Genomic DNA, 20,851 nt, shown 5'->3' with positions numbered 1-20,851 from the left:
ACTGTGGACTTGGACTTTTCAACACTGGTGATACCGTTGGGACTGGCCACTCTCAGAGATGTGCTAAAAGACGCATTTAGCACCAGGGAATGGGCATGACCCTTTTGGGGGCCAGGGGAGGAGTGTTACGGTGGGTGTCTACTTGTCCTAAGAGTCTCCGACACATCGCACGCAGCAGGGTTTGGGGAGTGATTGGATCGTGGGACTTACAGCTGATCACTGTTAGGAGGCGGGAGTCACTTCCTAACTCTAGCTGGAAGATGTGGGCGCTGGGGCTGGGGCCTGGAAGCGTTCTTCTCCCTGCTGGTCTCCTCCCTGCTCTCTGTTTCCTGCCCACTGTGCTAGCGCAGCTCTCTTCTGCAGTGCCCCTGCCAGGCCTCCCTGCCTTGGAGGCAACTGACCGTGAGCCAAGAACCTGTCGTCCTTTAAACTGAGGGTGTTGGGTGTCGAGTCTCTCAGCATGGAGAAAGTCATGGATTCCGTGCTCTTTCACTGCGGCGAGCGCCTGCCCTCTGTGTGCTGAGTCTGAGTCCTCTGAGTGAATCACAGACCCAGGGCTGCTCTTGGACTCGTCACCGCCCCCTTGGCTGTTTGCTCTGTTAGACCGTCAGTCACATCACCCGCCAGACCTGTGAATCCCATTAGCATTTCCCGAGTTCCAGGATGCGGACCCGCCTGGAAAACTCCCAGAGCTCCAGGCAGCTCAGCTCACAGTGGTGCAGCATCGGTGGCTCCTGGGTGACTTGTCCCATGACGTCCCCAGGTACAGTGCACCCTGGGAGCTACAGAGCTGGGGAAACCAATAAATGTCCATTTGGGGGAGACTTGAAGTTGTAGGCAAGCTTGGGAGGAACGGGGTGCTCCGCACGTTGCGTGGTGCAGCTTTATTAAGGAGAGGGTGAGGCTGCTTCCCTGGGGGTTTGCAGAGGGGCTCTCGGGTGTGGGTAGACACTGTCTTCCTGGGTGTCCCTGCCTTTTCAGTTTCTTTCCGTCTGCGTCCATCCACCCATCTTCCTTTCCATTGCTCGCTGCGTGACGGCTTTGATGTGTTAGGAAGTGTTCTCGGCCTTGGGGTGAGTTAAAGGGGGTCACTGCTTCCTGGGGTGGCCATGTGCAGAGAGAGAGATGGACGTGAGACTGGCAGGCAGGAAGTGGGGTGCACAGGTCACTCTAGGTCACGCAGGTGTGTGTGCTGAGCTCCAACCACTGGTCCAAGGAGATGGTCCAGGCATGCGAGGGGAAGGAAGGGGATTCTCTCTGTCCCTGCCTTCTCGGCTTTTAAATAGAGTGGAGGGAAAAGGCCTCCTCCCGTGGGAGTTCCCCAAAGGTTCATTTGGCTCTCCGATGACTCAGAGCCACCTTTCCATACAGTTGGGGATGTAACTTCCCAGAGGCAAGTGGCAATCACCCTCGTTCACCTGCAGGGGAAGTGGGAGGCAGACAGCCCACCCGAGGTGGGGACCTGCCAGCGCAGCCTGGGGACTCTCCGATGTCCGCAGTGCCTCCCGCCACCCCGAGCCTGGCACCAGGATGTGAATTGTTGTGCAGCTGAGTTGCAGGACCTGATGGTCACTTCTCCTGCTTTACCTAGGGCACAGTTCCCTCTGTTTGATTTGCCTGTTGTTTGGGAAATGTGGCCTGGCCTCTGTGTTCAGGGCGCACGAGTCATCTTCCCTCTGCTGGGGTGTCCTCTGCTGCGGCGTGCAGCCCTCAGGACTTTCTGGCGTTTCCTCAGGGCCTCTGAGGCGTTGGGGAAATGGCATCATTCTCACAAGTGGGTGAATGTGACAACAGCAGCACCAGCCATGTCACTTGCTGCTCTCCATGCTCTGTGTACAAATTTAACTCTTATAACATCAGACGAATATTGTTCACCATTTGCGTAGGACTCTGAGACGGGGGTTAGGTCGTTTGCCCAAGGAGCGCTACTGGTCTTGGAGTTTTTTACAAAAGCGGGACATCAGAAGCACAACTTATAAAACAAAGTGGATGTCTTCGTTAATTTTCCATTGCTGGAACAAAATACCTGACTCTTACAAGTTCAAAGAGGAAAGGTTTATTTCAGCTCACAGTTTGGGGAGGTTTTAGTCATAGTCGGGTGGCTCCAAAGCAGGGTGACATGGCAGAAGGGCACAGCAGAGGAGAAGCAGTCTGTGGTGGGCAGAAGGCAGCAAGCAATGGGCCTTCTTTCTGTGCCTTCATATTGTGTCCAGGCCATGAGCCTTTTGGGTGGTGCCGCCCATACCCAGGATGGACCTCCCATTTTCCAGGCTCAGAACTGGACTGTTGAATGGACTGGCTTAGTAATAGTGCACCCTTAATTCCAGCATCACACACCTTAGATCCAGCTACCTCCAAAAAGCCCCACCTGGGAGTGCACAAGGCTCTAGGGAGACATCTAACACAGCCATAGCAGTGGATAAGTTGGGCTCCTGCAGAGTTTATTATATGGCTTTGCTTCTGCTAGGAGGTTAAAAAGAGAAGCCATTGTCTGGAGAAACTGTGTAAATCATATATTTAACTGATGCTCTTATGCAGGATATGTAAAAATCTCTCTAGACTCAATAGTAAGAGACCAAGCCAGAAAATGGCGAAAAGATTGCCACAGATACGCCGATGACAGAAAAGCCCGTGGCGAGGCGTTGGGCACCGCCAGAGAAGTACAGATGGGCTCCATAAACAACTGCGAATGTGCTTCTGTTGTTAGGATGACCAAAGAACAACCCTGGCGGCACCTAACGCCAGCGCAAAGAGAAGCCCTCTGCTCCTTGATGGGAACAGAGGGGTGGGCAGCCATTCAGGAATCTGTGTGAGGGTCCCTCCGAGAGGCAAATACGTTCTTACCGTGGGACGCGGCGGGCACTCACCCAGGCATTCGGCCTAGGAACGGGAAGTCGGTCTCACAGACAGGACGCCTGTCTTCACAGGCGCTCAGAGCGGAAACAGCCCCCGTGCTGCCGCCGGTGCACAGTTAGCAGGACGTGGGGCCCCTTACTCAGATGCCTCCTCGTGAGCAGAGGACCGGACCTGATGTGCACGGCCTTGGAGGTAGGTCTTCAGGGCACAGAGTGAAAAGAAATCGATCGCACAGGCTCCCAGGAGTGCGGTTCCACTTATGTGACATCTCTAAGCGGCAGGATTTTGGAGCACAGGGATAGGGCAAGGTGTCGGCCAGCGGAGATGAGAACATTCACTTTTCCCCCACGGCCCCTCGCGTGCAGCCCCAGGAGGGTATTTCTCTGGGGTGAGGGAGCCTGTATGCACATGGTGGTAGCGGCGCACAGATCTGTGAGCCAAGAAAGACCCTAAGTGCACAACAGCTGGTCAGCTCCTGCTGGCCTTTTCTGTGGCCCTGGGACACAGACCTCATTTTTCCTGGTTTGGGAAGTGACCGCCATTGTGTAAGACACCACCGTCGGGAAAAAGGAAGGGTAAACAGCACTGCTCTGTGCTGTTTCTTTTACTGTTTGTGAGTCTGTCATTATGTCAAACTTAAAGTAATGTTTGCAAACCCGCGGAGGTTAGTACGTGGCTGTCGGAAAGCTTTGCTGTTGCTGGCCCGTGTCTGAGGTACCCAGGGAAGCCTTCCAGGCAGAGCCCGGTGTCTGAGGAGCGAAGCAGCCGGCAGTGTCAGGGCAGCTGGGGTTATCTTCCTCCTTCCAGCCTGCTGCGAGTCGGCCACACAGCAGAGCACACGTGCATCGCAGACACCAATGGGGCTGAGAACGCCGCTTCCCTGGGTCACCCGTTCCCAGTTAGCACGAGACTCTCCCCTGTAACGTGTCATCAGGCAGCCCACGTTAGTCGCTTTTGCTTTTGTTTACTCACTGCGGATCACTGTGCTTGCCTCTTTCTGTGAGTCAGCTGTCTTCCCTGTGCCTGCGCCGGGTGGCCATGCCTCTGTCTCCCGGGAGCCCTGGTGCTCTGGAAATGCCCCTTGAGTGACAGAATGAGGCAACAGGTGCCACTCCTGGGGTGCCCACTCCTCCTCCCCTGCAGCCCTCCCTTCTCTGGAGATTACGGCCTCACTACCCCTGTGGTGCAGTGCTCTCCCCTGAAGCTGTTCCGCGAGGCCCTGGGCTCATCCCCGGCTCTCCTTTCTGCTAGGGCTCAGCCTGTTGTCACTAATCCCAGGGAAGACGTGGACTCCAGCAAGCTGGAGGAGTCATGGTGAATAAGGTGTGTAAGTCATCCTTGCAGACCAGAGCCCAGGATTCCCTGCAGCAGATGACAGCCCTCCTGTTGCGCTTGGTGACCAAATCCCAGCCCGTTGGGTGGGAGTCGAGACGCCTGACCGAGGCTCCTTCAGTCTGCTGTGTGGTGCCCACTCTGGGAGCCCTGTCCCACGGAGCAGTGTGGCCCACCCCACCCTCGTAGAGAAGTCCTTCTGTCGCAGGCTTCAGGTAGTGTCCTGGCTCTGCATTTTTACCCACTTCTGCCCCAGGAAGGCGCTGCTCCGGTGACCCTCGGGGGGACTCTCTGTGCCTGTAGCCACTGGGTACAGGGCCTGAGTACTCGCACTGCCCCTTCTGCACAGACCTGAGAAGGGTGTCTAGGGCCTGTTCGGGGTTCGGGGCTCAGTGCCAGTGGAGCGCTCCTGATGATAGGCCTCCCGGGCCAGGAGGCTGCCATCCACCAGGTGCCGGTGGCTCCGCCCCTCCATTCTCCCTGCCCTGCTGTTCGTGCCCTGTACATCTCCCTGGCTCCTCTCCTCTGGTTTTCTGCTGTGACCCATGTGTTCGCCGCCTCCCTGATGCTGTGTGTCCATACCCTTCCTCCCGGAGCGTTGTCCCACGTCCTGCTCCAGTTAATTGGCTCTTGTTCTCTGCTCTGATAGCATTACTTGGAATACAAATGTTGCTGACTTTTCTCCTCCTTTGATTTATTTTTTGTTTTCTTATAAGAGTTTCTGGTTTTTTTGAGCTTTTTCTTTCTTTCTGATGTTTTTCTTTTTCCTTAGAAGGTTGGGCTAGAAATGGCTCCAGAAGTCCCTTGGTCAGCCTGCTGGTGTTCTCGCAGCAGAAGGGGTCGAGCAAGCTGGGGTCCTGTCCCACCACTTCTTCTGCCTCCCCTTCTGATCGTCCTGACCCTGCTGTCCACCCTGGGCCTTGGGGACAGCAGCTCTTAGAAGGTGTCAGGTTGGACATTGGAGTACGCAGGGTGTGCGATGTCTCTCTGGTATTTGAATAACGTGGGTCTGTTATTAAATGTAGATGGAGGTGGACTTTGCAGAACCCCCGGGAGGGTACACTGACATCCTCACATTTCACAGAGGAAGCAGGTGAGGTCCAGGAGTCACACAGCCCAGACGTGTGTGTCTGTGTGTGTGCACGTACATACATACACACATGTGCGCTCATGCACGTCTCTCACAAAGCCCAAGCCAACGGTGCCATCCTTGGGAATCTGTCCTGGCTGCTGTGTGGGTGGCTGGTGAGGAGGCCACGGGCGGGCCTGGGGTGGAGGGTCCCAAGGGTCGTCCTGGGCACCGCACCCCCGAGCTTCGGCAGCCCAGTCCTGGGCACTCCTTCACCTCACTTTTCAGGGAAGGAGTTAGGCTTTTTGTGACACAGTTCACACAGCTGGAGCCAGAGTTTAAACCTCTGGGAACCAGTTGTCCCAAAATGGAGTCACTGAGTTGTACCCATTTGTGGGGTGCCGTGACACGCAGGAGATGGGGAGACACCACCCATGCCTGCTGTCCTGGTGTCCTTGGGTGTCGCTCTTGGGTCCACCGGGTTTGAGCTCATATCCTGGTTCCATGATCACCAGGCTCCCGACCACGCCACCCAGGCTGCTCCCGAGAGCCCTGGCTGAGCTCAGGGCAGGGCCTCTGCTCACCCAAACCGAGCCCAGATCTGCGGGGCCTCCTTTCCTAGGCGGTGGCAGCCCAGAGGCAGCCACAGGGCTCAGTCACTGTCACTGTGTGGCTCATTCATGACCAGCCCACCTCGTGGGCCTGACCGGGATAGAAGTTTCTGGACCCAGGAACCTGGGCTCCCCATGACACAGGCTCATCTGCTTCCTGCTCATGCCTTCCAGTGTGCAAGTCCTGTTTTTCTTCAGCATTAATAACCTCGATCTTCCCTGAGAATGAGGGAGAGAGGCCCTGCTTTTAGAAAAATAGGAAACCAAGATACTTTCCTTTGCAGAGAAGAGCACCACCGCTATCAGGTCCTTCTTCATTAGTTTTCCTTTATTTTTAGAGCTGTTCGCGTGAAAGCCCGTGATGCCACCCACGATGGCGGAGAGGGAAGCAGAGAGGTGGGCCAGGAACTGGAGCTCTGTGGGCTCAGGGAGCCCGACCCAGCTGAGGGCTGCCCCGGTTCTGGAGGCAGGCGGCCTGGAGAAGTCCTGCACTCTGCTCGCGCTGTGCTGGTTCATTTGGGAGCGGGACCTTCCGGTCCCTACAGTGGTGCAGTGACGCACACTCAGCTGTAACAGAAACAGAGGAGTGGGGGCTGCTGGAAGTCACCGCTCCCCGCCCGAGGGTCCTCGTCCCTGTCCTGCTGAGCATTAAGCGTGCCAGGCAGGAGCCCAGCCAACTTTGTCCTTCCTCCTCGCGGTCTGGAGCAGTCTGGCACCTTTATCAGATGGGGGTTGGCTGATTCCTTTTCTCCTGCAGCCACGCTATTTTTAAAATTGACAGCCCTGTGGCAGTCCTGGCTGATGAGAGAGAGAGAATGGCATTTTAGGGTTTCAGAGCGTGTTTTCCAGCTCTTTCTGGGATTGCTAATGTGAATAATAATGCCGTATTGAACACTCATCTCCGAGAAGCCTTGGTAAACATCTCATAAATCTCTGTGGCACTGCCTGCGAGAGCGCAGCTCATCCTGGGACTCCTGCCTGGGGTCCTCTGGGCACCATCCCCTGGGTCCTGCAAGCCCAGCCGAGTGGGCACTGAGGCTTGGCTGTGACGTAGCAGATGCCATGCCTGGGTCTTCTGCAGCTCTCGCTCTTGGGTTTTGGGGAGGCCTTGCCCCCATGGAAGGGTACGTGTGTTCTCTCCCTGTGTGGGGAAGTGGGGAGCAGAGCTGGTACGGCTGGTATCACCTGGGCTGGAGGCTCGTACTGCTCGCCTGCAGGAAGTGGCTCCACACTGCTGCGCCGTGTGCTTCCTTATTGAGTTTGGACTTGGGACCTCCCGGTTCCTGGTGTTGGCTTTCGGAATGAAAAGGGCCATCTTTGCCTTTTTCTGCGGCTATGACAAATGCCACAGGCTGAGGAGTGGGGAGCAAGAGCTTGGCTTTCTAGTTTGGGGGCCAGGAAGGCTGGGACTAGGAGACCATCTGGCCATGGCATGGTGGCCAGGCAGGCAAGGGTGCTCCGGAACAAGGGAGGAGACACCTGTGTGGCGCCAGGCACCCGAGCCGGTGTGATGGGTCTGTTGTCTGGACGGGGCTGTGTCATGCCTGTTACACTGTTGCAGTGGCTCCAGTGTCACTTCCTTCTGGGGTGCTGGGGTCTCCGGTCCCAGCCCTCCCAGTGTGCCCTTGCGCTTCTAGCTGATCCCAGGGTGTTTGCAGCCACCCTGACGTAGGAGTGGATGCTTCTGGCCAGACATCGCACTGCTGCTGACAACCAGGGCCTGGGCACCCGGGAGCATCCCTGGGAATCCTTTTTTTCCCCCCATTACCAGGGATTGAACTCAGGACCTTGCACTTGCGTGGCAGGCACAGTGCCACTGAGCTAAATCCCCGGCCCACCCCTGGGAATCTTTACCCACAGGGAAGGGGTCAGTGGTGACCAGGCCTTCCTGGGCTGGGGAGGAGTGGACGGGCAACTGTGTCCAGCACTGATTCCCTGCACAGCAGGCACTCAGCCCTCCTGTTCCCCCAGACACGAAGAAGGCTTGGGGCAATTTCCCTGGAAGAATGGTGGCAGTTGTTAGTCATGATAGCAGGAGATGCACTTGTGCTGGTGGTGATCATGCTGGCAGACGGCTTTAAGCTTAGCACCTACAGGTAACAGTCTGTGCTTCCTGGCTGCTTGCCCATAACGTGCCCAGTAACCTACGGGCAAGGCATTATTAGTGGTAACATGTTCCATGCCCGTGCATTATTAGGTCAAAGGACAATTTTCCCTGTAAGAAGCAGCATTTCCAGAAACAAAATAAAACCAAAGGCGCATAATGACTTTATGGGAGATTTTCTAGTCTAGCTCCTTCCCCTCCTTCAGCCGGAGACTGGACATCATCTAAACCTTTCACGGTGCCGCTCTGTCCCTGCCAAGATCTGAGGAAGTGTTCTAGGTGAGAGGTGGGCTCCTAGGGTCCAGGGCCCAGGCCACTTCTGTGTCCTGGGGCAGGGCTGTGATTCTCGCCTGTGCTTTGTGGCACCCGCAACCTCCGCCTCCCGCGTCATCTGTGGCCTCACAGGGCGCAGGTGTGGACTTCCTCTCCTAACGGTTGACCTCATCATTCATGAGCTCTCCTCTCGAGCCTCCAGAAGATGGTTCTTTCCTTGTTTGAGTCTCGTTGTAACCCATACGAGTCACAGACAGGCCTCCTTCTGCTCTGTTCTGTTAAGGAAATTCTGTTTGTGGTATAGAAAAAGAAAAGTTCCTCTTTTGTTTTCGGCAGAACTTACCCAGTGTTCACCTTGGAAGGACATCTGCCTGTGGGCATTTAAAAAAGAAAGAGGAAAAAGATGAAAAATGTGATCTAAATCTAAATAAAGATCCCGGTGTGGGCTGCTGTGCGGACGTAACTCACAGCAGCCCATGGGCTCCGGCGTCTCGGGGCCTGGGAAGCTGTCCCATGTGCTGAGCAGGCCCCCACGCAGAGGGCCAGCGTAAACTCCAGCCACTGTCCACAGAGGCATGGCCCGGGCTTTCCTGATAATTCCAAAGGCACAAAGAGAGCCCACAGTCTCTCGGTGCTATGAATTTTAAGTATTTCTGTTGCACTACAGATGACTCATGGCAAAGAGCCAATTTAGTTTTCTTCTTCTCTTAATGGACGTTTATTGGCATTTGGAGCAGTCCAGTGGGACGCTGGGCACTGGAAGGTCCTGGAGTTAGCAAGAAGGCTGTCTCTGCCTGCTGTGGGCTCTCGGGATCCAGGTCTCTCCTTCTACGTGGCTCTCGGTGGCTGCTGGGCTCCGGGTGTGGTGGACGCGCAGGCCCTGGCCTCCTGGACTGCAGCCGGGAGGTCCTCGGCTTCCCCTGGAGTTTGGCCACATCTGGCCCAACCTCAGAGCGCAGGTCAGTGCAGTCAGGGTGGGCAGAAGCATGCGCCGCCCTCGGCGGGGGCAGAGCCAGAGCAGCCACACCCACTGAGGACGCTGCTGTCCCCAGAGCCAGGAAACCCGAGCTCCGGTCCCTGTATGGTGAAGGAGGGCAGACAACACACTCAGGGACTTCGGGGCCACTCCAGCGGGGAGGGGTGAGGAGGCCACTCCTTCAGAACCCAAGCCGAACACTTGCTTCTCTTGCTCTGATGCTGCTGGACTGTGCATGACGGGGGAGTCGCACCGGAAGAGTGATCACGGTCCGATTGGAAGGAAGTTGAGAGGCCGGGCATTCCCAGAATTGCTCAGAATAGGTTCTGAAGTGTGTTACTTTGTTTCTGGTGCCAGAGGTGGGAGTCTGACATCTGGGAAGGGAGAGCCATTCCAGGGTTCTGTGAGGGTCGCTGTGCAGCCCTGCCTTTCAAGGAGGAGCATGGGTGCCCGCTGCCCTGTCAACTTGCAAATGCTGACCGTTGACTCGGGTTTCCAGGGTCCCTGCTTCGTGTTAAGGTGGGGTGGGAGATGCTGGCAGTGCTGGGTTGAAAGTGAAGTGTGTTCTCTGTACTTAGCAGAAAGCTGAGGGAGGGGCGGGCTTGCATTGGAGGTGCAGGAAGGAGAGGGCTCCCCATGGCCCTCACCCCGGGGATGAGGCAGGGGCCTGCAGAGTGGGGCGGTCCCCTGCTTGTCCCTCCACATCCTCCCTCTGCCCTTCCAGACTCGTTGGGGAGGAGGACTCCCTCTCAGGGATGCCCAGCCCTGCAGAGCAGCGGCACCTGATTGCTCCAGAGAGCTGGAGTGGAGCTGTTAAGGCTCCGCTTGGGCCCTGAGTGGGTCCCAGGGCTGCATGTTGGGGATCCCTTGTGGGATGCGGAGGGCACCCTCAGGTGGGGGTCAGGGTGTCCTTTGCAATGTGAAGTGAGTGGGGTACAGGGCCCTTCTGTATCTGAGTACTGGGCCTGACTGCCCCAGGCAGCACAGGGCCTTCCTGGGGATTCGGGTACTGTGTTTTGTTACCTACAGGACTAAAAATAAAACTTACAGAGCCTGCAGATGGCCTCCAGGACTTTGCTCCTCTTGGCAGTGTCTTAAACAGCCTTGCCTGCCTCGGCTTCTCCAGGTCCCTGACTGCCCAGCTTGGTGCGTGTGAGTACCTGCCCCATGCGCGGGGTCGCTGTACGAACTGCATCCGGTGGCATTTCCTGTTTCTCATGGCCGCTTGGATTTTTTTCTTTTTAAGTGGCTCTGACCAAAGTCGAATTATCAGTTCTCCAGATGATCCTTTCTGTGCTTTGCTGCTAATGTTCTTGGGAAATTGAGATCTCATCCACAGACAGACGCATTTGGTTTGACGAAGGACCTGAAAGCATTTGTAATCATGAATAAATTGGTTTTCTTTTCTTTTCCCCAACTGGCCCTGTGATCAGTAAACATGGGTTTTAGAGTTCTGTTGCATTGTTCTGGTTTTTTGGTTCCTTTGTTTTTTTTGTGTTTTTTTTGCCTGAGGTTCATGACGCAGGACTTCTTGGTGTCCTGGTCACTCCCAGTGTAAGCTGTCAGCTGGGGTCGCTGGGGCACTGTGGCCTCTGGAAATCACTGACAGCACTGGCCCGAGCCTGCCCTGGGCTCCACAGGAGGACCAGTTGCAGCTGTGGAGTAATCCTTACCTGAAATACTTAGACCAGAAGACTTCGGATTTGGGACATTTTAGAATTTTTGGATATTTTCATATGCTATAAAATCTTGCAGGGGGGCTCAAGTCTAAACACAGAACTCATTTATGTTTCGTATACACTTTGTACATATAGCCTGAAGGTAATTTTATACAATAAAATAATACCTTTTTTTCTTTTATTGGTACATTTTAGGTGTAGAGCACAATTACAGTCATTATTGGGATCTTGTACCTTTACATGACAGGTCTTGGTTCTCACTTTTTTCCCCTTGTCTGTGCCCTCCCTTCTAAAATAATACTTTTATACATATAACATAGTTTCATGGTATGGAGTTTTCCATGGTCATACTGGGACTCAAAAAGTCAGATTTTAGAACATTTTGGATTTTGGATATTTGGATTATAAATATTTAACCCATAATGAAATATCTTTACATCTGTCTACCTCAGTTATGTAGTTCATAAAAGGGATGGCTGACTTAAATAGAATGGTGTGGATGTATATCTACACCCATCCTTGATATGCATACCACTGTATGTATAGTGTATATAATTTATAGTGCAAATACTACATGTACATATACTGCATGAATAGACCCAGCATATTGTTTAAGACAATATAAGTGATGTGTGTATAATGTAAAGATTCGTTTTGTGCTTATTAGCACCTGCAGGTGTCCCCTCAGAGCAGGAGAGACTTCTGAAGACAGAGTGCTGTGTTCGTTTAACTTTTCAACTATGATTTAAGTTTGTATTAAATTATCTACCCTCAGTATGTCTGTGGATTTGGACTGGGAGATTCTCCCCCTCTTTCCTTGAATGCTTTCAGACTGAAAGCTTCCCACACTTTAGCTCTTGAGTTAATCTGATGACGACAGCAATGATAAAACCCATGCAGCAGAATGAGAAGTGAAGAGCTCAGACTCCAGACTTCATTCTGCCCCTTGCTCTCCGGGTCACTATGGTCTGGTTATTCCTTTGCTCGAGCCTTTGTTTCCCATCCTCATAACAGGTGTGTATGGAGATGTCTTCCAGGTGTGAGTGCAGGGTCCTGGATTCAGCTGGCATTGCCTGCTTTTCTTTGTTTCAGTGTTCGTATGAGTCTAGAGTGAAATAAACGTGTGTATGGTGTGTGCATGTGCGTGTGTGTGTAAAGCAGTGGCATTTGCTCGGGCCCCTGTCCAGTAAGGACTAGTGAGAGACCTTCTGTAAATCACTTAGTGAGTTTGGAGGCCAGAAGTGCTGGACAGGCCCCTTTGTTAGGTGAGTGATGGCCGCCCTGGTAGACCAGTTGGCATTTGTCCTGTGGAATTTGTTCAATGAGTTGTCCTAGACGATCCCAGCTGGAAGCTTCCTTGATCTTTGGACAGGCTTTGCAGATCCACTGTCTCTCCCTCTTTGCCTTTGCTGGGCTTCTGGAACACTTCAGTGTGAAATTACAGATTTGGAAAATGAATGCTGTGAGAGGAGCAATTTACCTTATCCTGTTCTCTTCAAGTGGCCTGGAAAATGAAAAAACGTCCAAACTAAGACAAATTTATTAGATACCAAAACCACCAGGCTATTGATTCTTAAAGCCAGATAGCACGGTTATGAATTGGGTGATAAACAGGGAAAGCACTTAGCCCAGCTTTGTGGGGACAGCTGAGTGTGTAATCACTGCTCGGCTGCGCTAAGAGCCCGCAGCTGATGAACTAGCACTCATTAACCGGTCAGCTGACGGCTGGTCAGTGAGATGTGCATGGAGGCCCCGTCAGGCTTTGTCTTCCTGACCTCCAGGTAGCATCTCCTTGCATCCTTTGCCATTGAGGGTATCTACACAGTGCCTCTGCGGTCTCAGAATTGGGCGATAGCAGGCCCTGCAGTGCTAGGACAGCGGGGGCACTGTGTGGCCCTTGCTAGATGCTTGTGTTTTGCTCAAGCGGAATGAAAATGTGAGGTGCGGCTGCGTAAGTCGTCCCTTCTGGCATAGAATTCCAAAGCACTGGACTAGAAACACTGTTGGGCAGCTTCTGCGTGGCCTTGCGGGTGTGATGCAGGCCGGTTCTGAATGCAGAACCTCCTGAGCAAGTCTGACCCCAGGAGGACCCGTTTGCACGTGTTTGGCAGCGCACTGCTTAGACGTGACCGTCCGAGGGACGCTGCAGGTCACCTTTGCTCTCCCTTGTGACCCGTGTCGGCCTTGGCTCCCACTGGGTTCCTGCCCGATGACACAGCAAGACGACTGGGACGCTGGCCAGTGAGCATGGGTCCCCCACCCTGTGAGCCTGAGGAGGTCCTGAGGATGAGGGGCTGCCTGGACCGGGCTTTCCAGCCCCAACCCCGGTGTCACTTGGGACCCTTTCCCTGGGGCACCCTGTGGTGTGGAGGGTGCTCAGTGCATCCCTGACCAGCAGCCCAGAGCGCCCAGGAGGATCACGTGAGGAAACCAGCATCAGTGAGGACACCACACGTGGGTGGGGGCAGTGGGAGGCCATGGCCCCTTCCTTCAATCCGCGCAGCCCGAGTGATGAGGCTTTGCTGGGCGCCAGATGGCTGGGGAGAGCAGGTGGGTGGCTCAGACCTTGGGTTTTGGAAGGCAGAGGTCCTCGGGTTACTCCCAGTGCCCGCTTTCCCGGTCGCCGGCCCCTGCACCCCGCAGCACCTGCAGTGTAGGCTAGGCTGCATCGGCAGGGACCTGTGCGTCCATGTGGCCAGCATAAGGCGTTCCTCCTTCCTGAGGTCCATCCAAGACTCAGTTCCCGGAGCAGCACTGCTGGTCATGAGCCTCCGGGCCACGCTGTGGTCAGCCCTCAGACCCACAGTGTCACGCAGGGCAGGGAAGTGTCAACACCCCACTGCCCGGTTGTGTGGCCTCCGGGCACTTGAAACGCGGTAGCTGGTTCCGTGGAGCTGTGCTGTGACCCCAGAGACCAGCCTCGGGAGCAGGATGAGAAGGAACCTCATGGATGGCTTTTAATATTGGGTCACAAGTGCCATCCCAGGACTCTGGACATAGTAGGAAGAGTGAAGCCACGACTCCAGTCAGTGTAAAGGTGGCTGTGGGATCTGGGTGAGTGAGGGACATCACCAGTGTCTCATCCGAGGGGCCGTACGCATTCTGCTCGAGAGGTCGCTCCTGGGAGTGTTTTGGAGCGCAGTCGGCTCCACTGTCCTCAGGAAACTCGTCCCCAGGTCCTCGAGCGTGCCCCAGCCCACTGTCCCTCCCGACCCTGCACACGCCGCGTTCTCCCCCGTGCTCATGTACCTGTGAAAAGTTCCGTGGGTGAGCCGAGCCCAGCCGTGATGGAAACGGGCGGGCAGTGAAGGGCCGCTGGAATGCGCTGTGGTGAATGCGGCACGGCCACACCGACAGCGGGCTCCTTCACCTGTCGGCTGCTCAGGGACAGCAGGAGGGCAGCGTGTCCCCTGGGGACTGCAGTGGGCAGTGAGCTTTCCCCACACTGCACACAGTGGCGGACACTTCGAGTTACACAGGTGTGGGAGGTGTGCATTCCCTGTCTGCAGAGTGTGGATTTCGTTCCCCATGGGAAGTAGAAGTGTGGCTGAGGGGTGTATGCGTAAGGTCTTCGCTGTGCAGTCTCTTGACAAGGGTTTGTTCTGCCTTAGAGGGCAGCGGCCTGCTGAATGTAGGCTCAGAGGAGCTTCTGCCCTTCACAGGTAGAAGAAAATACGTTCTTTCTCTTTCCTTTTTCCTCCTCCTCCTCCTCCTCCTCCTCCTCCTTTTCTTTTTCTTCTTTTTTTTCTGGTACTGGGAATTAAACTTAGGCATTGCACTGAGCTACATCCTCAGTCAACTCTACATTGTTTTTTAAATTTTGAGATGGGGCTTACTAAGTCAGCTAGGCTGTCCTCAAACTGGAGATCCTCCTGCCTCAGCCTCCTGAGTAGCTGGGTGACAGGTGTGTGCCACTGTGCCTGCATGTTATTTTCAGTAGCTCTCTCATGAAATCACATGACCACGAGGGAGACAGAGAGCTTGGCCACTTGCATCAGCTCCCAGCTTCTGCTTGATGTGTGGACGCCACAGCCGGAAGGCAGGCATGTGTCGGACACGCGGCACAGCACCTCGGCAGGTTCCCTGGCTCACAACTTGGGTTCCTTTGTTCTCCTCAGTCCCCACCTCTGCGTGGGCCTGGGTGAACTCTGCAGCTTGAGTGAATGAGCTGGCCGGGCCAGGTCTCCTCCTGCTGGGCTCTGGAAGTGCCGGGTGCCATGTGGAGGCGCACACCGCGCCCGGAGCTTGCTCTCCCCGTGGCCCTTCGGGTCCCACCACAGAGCTGAGCAAGGACGGTGCCCGGTGTGCGGGGCCCTGGGCTGCTCTGCCCTCGATCCAGGCACTTGTTGCCCCACCGCCAGAGTTGGCCTTCCGTGGGACCGAGGCGAGCTGAGCACAGGAAGAGACTGTGAGCCCAGGGTGCACAGGTGCTGTGGCCTGTCCACGACCAGTGTTTGTTTACCATGCCCAGGCCAGGTGCGTTCTTTGGATGACCCCGGGACGCGGACCAGGGTGACAGCCGCGGCCACACTGCACTGTGGACACCACAGCCTCACTGCGCCCGAGGGTGTCTGCGGCCCCTCTGCCCGGGGAGCCGACCCTGACGCTGCACTGGTGTCCTTTCCCACAGTACAGACATTTTGGAGCAGGCAGCGGCTGCAAGCCAGGGCTGCAGAGTGGATGGGGAGGCAGGGCCGTGGGGCACTGAGAAGCCCGCACCGGAGTAGATGCAGCCGCTTGTTGCCGGGACCAGGCTGACAGAGCCAGGCAAGGGGCGGTGTGAGGCAGGGTCTGAGGTGCAGGGGGCCCTCGGGGCCTTGGGAAGGGACCACTGTGGGCGGGAGCCGCAGAGCCGGGGCTGGGCCAGGGAGGGGAAGCGGGGTGCAGCTCCACACCACTCCCTGAACCCCTAGAGTCTGCCACCCAGGAAGCAAGGGTCCCAGGGGAGCTGGCAGAGGCCTGCATGTTCCTAGCTCGTGTCTGCCCATTAGAAACCAGAGCCAGCTGGAGGGACAGAGGCCCGCCGTGCGCCTTCCTAGTTTGTGGGCATCTGATGCAGAGGTCTGGAGAGCAAGTGTGGATCCCTTTGTCTGAGGCACAGGAAAGGAGCCCTTGAAAGGCTGAGCATTGCAGGGGGTGCCAGCGATGGGCTCTGGTGTCTGTGAGCAGCAGCATCTAGACCTGGGGGAACAGTGGGCGCAGAGGAGGGCCAGTGAATTGGGTTGCGGAGGCAGTGAAAATCTGTGCAATGGCAGCCTTGAAGGCCACAAGAGGAGCAGGAGCTGGGGTACTGACTTTAGAATACTTGGATGTCATGCTGCTTACGTTGATCACAAGCTCCAGGAGGTGAGCCTGGCCCCTGTGATGAATCCGGAGGGGAGGAGGAAGTCCCTGGATGTGAGGTGGGAACTAAGTCTTAAGGAATGGGAGGAGGGACCGGCGTGGCAGATTGACAGGGACAGGGACGAGGAAGGACAGCATGCCTGGAAGGGACAGGGCCCTCGGGCAGGGGCAGCAGGGTCTGGAAACAGCGAGGCCAAGAGGGGAAGTGTCCGCCCAGCCTGGCCGCCAGTGGATGGGAAAGGGGCTGCGCTGCAGGCACAGGGACCCGGTCGGCTGCAGTGTCGCCGAGGAACGGGAGGAAGGGGGACAGGAAGTCATTGTGGTCCTCGGAGCCACCACTGCCCACAGGTGCCTCTGAGGAGGAGAAAGCTGCGTCTGTTTGGGGCAGCTGTGTGACCAGTGTGGTCACCAGAGCCAGGCCTGGAGGGCTGTGCCAGCATGTGGTGGGGCAGTTCTGTGTCCCCGGTCACTTTCAGCAGGGCCCTTCCTCATGGAAGGGGTCTGGTCACAGGCAGACCCTGGCCCTGGTCCCCCACTGTCTTCTGTACTTCCTGTGCCCGCACCCCTCTCCTCCTGGACCACGGCTCTCAGAAGCTCAGTCTCCTGGGGTGGCTTGCGGGCTGCCCTGGACAGTGCTGTTGGGCACGCAGCTTCAGCGCCAACTGAGATGTTGGTAGAAACGCAGAGCCCATACCTGTAACACCAGAAGCTTGGTAGGCTGAGGCGGGAGCAATTTGGCAAGACCCTGCCTCAGAATATAAAAGGAGGGGGCTGGGACGTAGCTCCGCGTGAGAGCCCTGGTTCTGTCCCCAGCACTGTGATTGTGGGTAGATAGGCGATAGATAGATGCTAGGTTGATAGATTGGTAGGCAGGCGCAGCCATGGCCTGGCCAGAGAGCTCCGCAGTACGTCCGTTCCCGCCGCTCATTCTCGAAGGCCCCACAGCCGCCTGCATTCCCCTGGTGGTTCTGCCTGCCAGGACCCACACCTGCGGCCTGAGGGTGGCCGCGTCATTTCCTGGCTGTTTCAGCCCAGAGATGTGGATTCCCTCCACCGTGCCCAGTGATGCCTCAGGCCTGAGCCCTCTCCTGCACAATCAGTTCTAACCTGGTGCTGATGGCGAGTCCTCCATGGCAGTGCCCTGAGTTTCCGCGTGAGGACACTGCTGAGGTCAGCCTGGTACCCATAGAGAGACAGCCCCGGTGTAGCTGCTGGGCCCCACGGAGGCGTCCTGATGGCCGATCATGCACGGAGACAGTGGTTTGGTTTATAGTAGCCTTTAAATTATAAGCACAGTGCGCTTCTTATGTAAAGGGTGGTAAAGCATGTATTTGGGTAGCATGCCAGTGTTCATAGCCTGTACCCACACGCAAGCCTTCTTACATAGCTGTGTGCACACGTACACATGCATGGGGTGTGATCGAACAATGCAGTAATGTTTAAATGAAAAACTCCTCCAGCCCCAGGACGCTCCCGCACTGTGAGCACACGCTTCCCACCGTCCTTGCCCCTTTCTGCAACAGCTCTGGAGCCCTCTTTCCTGAGGGTCTTTACTTGTATTGTCCTGGTTGCCCTGAGGTCCTGAATAGATTCAAAACGTTTCCCTTTCCTGGTCATTTGACTTTGGGGAAGAGCCAGAACGAAGTTGGTGGTGTCAGATCCGGTGACAGGTGGATGAGGACTCGTCATCCTGTTTTATGAGGCTGCCTTTCTGTCAGATGGCGCTCAGCAGCAGCAGTCACTGTATTTCTGATCACACTTCATAAAGACACTCAGGAAAGATGATGCCAGAGCTGCTGCAGACAGTGGCGAGAACAGTGGGCTGAGTGTGTCAGCGAGGGGGGGTCTTTTCAGGGGATCAGTGGCAATGTGTCTTTTACTGTAATAACTTTTTAAAATGTAAACATTCACCATGTATTTAGAGCTTACCTTATATCAGCATCTGTAATTATATGTACAGAGAGAGACAGACACAGTGATATGTATTTGCTGATCTACATAAATTGTATTACTTTGGATGGAAGGGTACCCATAATTGAACTATATATACATTGGGGTTGTTTTTCTTTTGTTTTTTGAGAAAGGGTCTCACTATTCCAGGCTGGTCTTGAATTCACAGCAGTGCTCCTGCCTAAGCCTCCTGAGTATTAGGATTACAGATGTGCACCACCATGCCCAGCTTCCATTGAGCGTTGACCCCCTCTTTTGTGTCTTAGCAGCACATGAGAATTTTTCTGGCCTCATCGGAGAGCATCCCATCAGTGCAGGCAGAGGCGTGGCAGCTGAGGAGGAGGTGCTGGCCACCCTTTTGGAGATGGGGGGCAGTAAGGAGCACAGCTGAGCAGAGCCAGCCTGCAGAGCCAGGGTGTCCCCCGTTGCTCAGAGTCGGGTGAGGGTTCTAGCATGCTCCCGTCCCTTCCCTCTGCGGGTGCCTGTGCTGACTCCTGATGGTGACCTTCTGTAAAGTGTGTCTTTGGTACACAGAGCTGTCACTGAGAAGTTTTCAGCTTCCAGGTTTAGTTTCAGATGCAGGGTTTATCACCAAAGACAAACCCATGCAGACCTTGCTTCAGAACTGCATGCCCAGCGTGCATGTGGAAATTTGCTTCAAGAGGGAAGTGTTAGAAAGAGCCGTTCTCTCTCTGATGTCATTTAGATATAAATACAGAAGGGTTCAGTTCCACCTCCTCTGCACTCTCCACAGAGCGCTCTGGCCCAGACACCTGGCCCTCTGAGTCTGACTGGCAGGGCTGGTGTGCAGGCTGGAGGGGAAGCTTCTAAGGCAGCACGTTGCTCTAAGGGAGTTGGCTTCCTCATCCTCACCATCCAGCCCGTGATCTCCCATCTGTTGTCCCAGAAGGGTGTGCAGCAGACCTGCCTGAGTGGCTGTGGAGCCGGCCGCTAGGCCTCCAACTGAGCAGCAGCGTCTGGAGTGGGCAGTGCCCTCCATGCAGTGGGTCCCGGTGATTCATCAGCAGGTGGTGGGCAGGGAGCTGCATCCCAGGAAATGTGGGAGACCAGAGGCCAGGACAGAGAGGCTCCACAGGTGTCAGATAGAGGGACACCCTGGGCGCATGGCTGGGATGCCAGGCAGCTGTTTCCAGGCATCTGCTGCCTGTGCGGCCATCACCCTGAGTGGCTCTGCCCTGCTAGCAGCTCCAGGCAGTCTTGCTGTCCCCGGGAGCTAGGCGGCCCCTTCCTTAGGGGCCAGGTGAGACACACGGGTGAAGGGTCCCAGGCTCCATCCATCTGTGCTGATGCCTCGTCTGCCCCTTCATGGCTACCACTGTCCCACTCTGAGATGAGCCACAGCCGCAGCACAGCACCCATTTGCCTTCCTCACCTCGGCTCAGCCGCACACCTCCATTGGCCCATGCAGACCTCGGCCTTGGGCTCCGGGGCTGCTCCATGTGGCCCGGGCTCCTCACTGCGCTCCCCTGTGGCCTGGGCTTGGAAAGCACACACCTGGCTCATGGTTTGTGCCCAGCAGATGCTGACTACACACGCCTCCTTGGAGCTCGCGCACGCTTGCGTGTGTGTGTGTGTGTGTGTGTGTGTGTGTGTGTGTGTGCGCGCGTGCGCATGTCCCCTAAGCATCCCTCGTTTATCTGTGTGACCACTTCAGCTCAAGTGGGCTGCAAGCCGAGTGTCACCTCCTGTCTCATGATCACGGTGTGGCAGGAAGTCAGGGCCCGAGCACTGCCCTGGGGACCGGGGAGAACTCTCCAGTGTTTCTCTCTGCAGGTACTCGTTTATCTGTGTGACCACTTCAGCTCAAGTGGGCTGCAAGCCGAGTGTCACCTCCTGTCTCATGATCACGGTGTGGCAGGAAGTCAGGGCCCGAGCACTGCCCTGGGGACCGGGGAGAACTCTCCAGTGTTTCTCTCTGCAGGTGGTGCCCATTTCCCGAGCTGAGGACTCAGCCCTTGTCCTCTGCTCTTCCTTTCAGAAAGTATTATGAGGGAGGCCGAGGATACCAGGCCCTGGACAGAGACGCAGCCCTGGGACTAGCAGAGCACTTCCGGGAGGATGCTGGGCGTCTGCAGGGGGCGGCGGAAGTTCCTGGCGGCCTCGCTCACCCTGCTGTGCATCCCGGCCCTCACCTGGATTTACCTGTTTGCTGGGAGCCTGGAAGGTAAGGATGGACTGGGCCTCAGAAGGAGGCTGGGTGGCCGTGTGTCATCACGCTGGTCACGGGGAGTGACCTGCCGGGGTGCACTTCCTGGGGCACTCGGCACTGCGAGGGGACAGAAGCTGGCCAGCAGGCACACAGGGTGGCGGCATTAGTGCCACTGCCATGTGGTCAGACAGGTCGCAGTATCCATGGCAGGAGGAGGTGCATCCTGGCAGGGTCGCCCAGACATGTACTGGCTCATGGGTCCCCTGCGGTTTATCTGTCCACACATCCGCGTCTTGAACCTAGTACAGGTCGGCGGAGGCCGCAGCCAGCCATGCGGTCATGCGGCGGAGGTGGAGGAGGGCCGGGCTGGAAGGAGAAGCCAGCGCAGCACTCATGGCTGGCACAGGAGGCCGTGCGGCACGCCCACCCCTCGGTGCCTGCGGACCGCGGCCCTGCCAAGTGCAGTGAGTGGCAGGGGGGGGGGGGCC

At 56.1% G+C, this 20,851-nt stretch overlaps 1 protein-coding gene across 1 annotated transcript in view; it reads left to right on the top strand.

Annotated features, from left to right (window-relative positions):
- Positions 1–18,464: 18,464 nt before the first annotated feature.
- The window catches only part of LOC104856504 (LARGE xylosyl- and glucuronyltransferase 1), a 102,919-nt gene continuing 100,532 nt past the window's right edge, over positions 18,465–20,851 (top strand). The window contains exons 1-2 of the mRNA XM_010615935.3: positions 18,465–18,632; positions 20,193–20,378. Of these exons, the coding sequence (XP_010614237.1) occupies positions 20,273–20,378 (106 nt within the window). The 5' untranslated portion in view covers positions 18,465–18,632; positions 20,193–20,272. The remainder of the gene's footprint in view (positions 18,633–20,192; positions 20,379–20,851) is intronic.

This window comes from Fukomys damarensis, unplaced genomic scaffold (genome assembly GCF_012274545.1).
Source record: "Fukomys damarensis isolate Sample0158 unplaced genomic scaffold, DMR_v1.0_HiC HiC_scaffold_15, whole genome shotgun sequence".
Taxonomy (NCBI): domain Eukaryota; kingdom Metazoa; phylum Chordata; class Mammalia; order Rodentia; family Bathyergidae; genus Fukomys; species Fukomys damarensis.
Note: the sequence above shows the minus strand (reverse complement) of the source record. Positions and strands in the feature narration are given on the sequence as shown.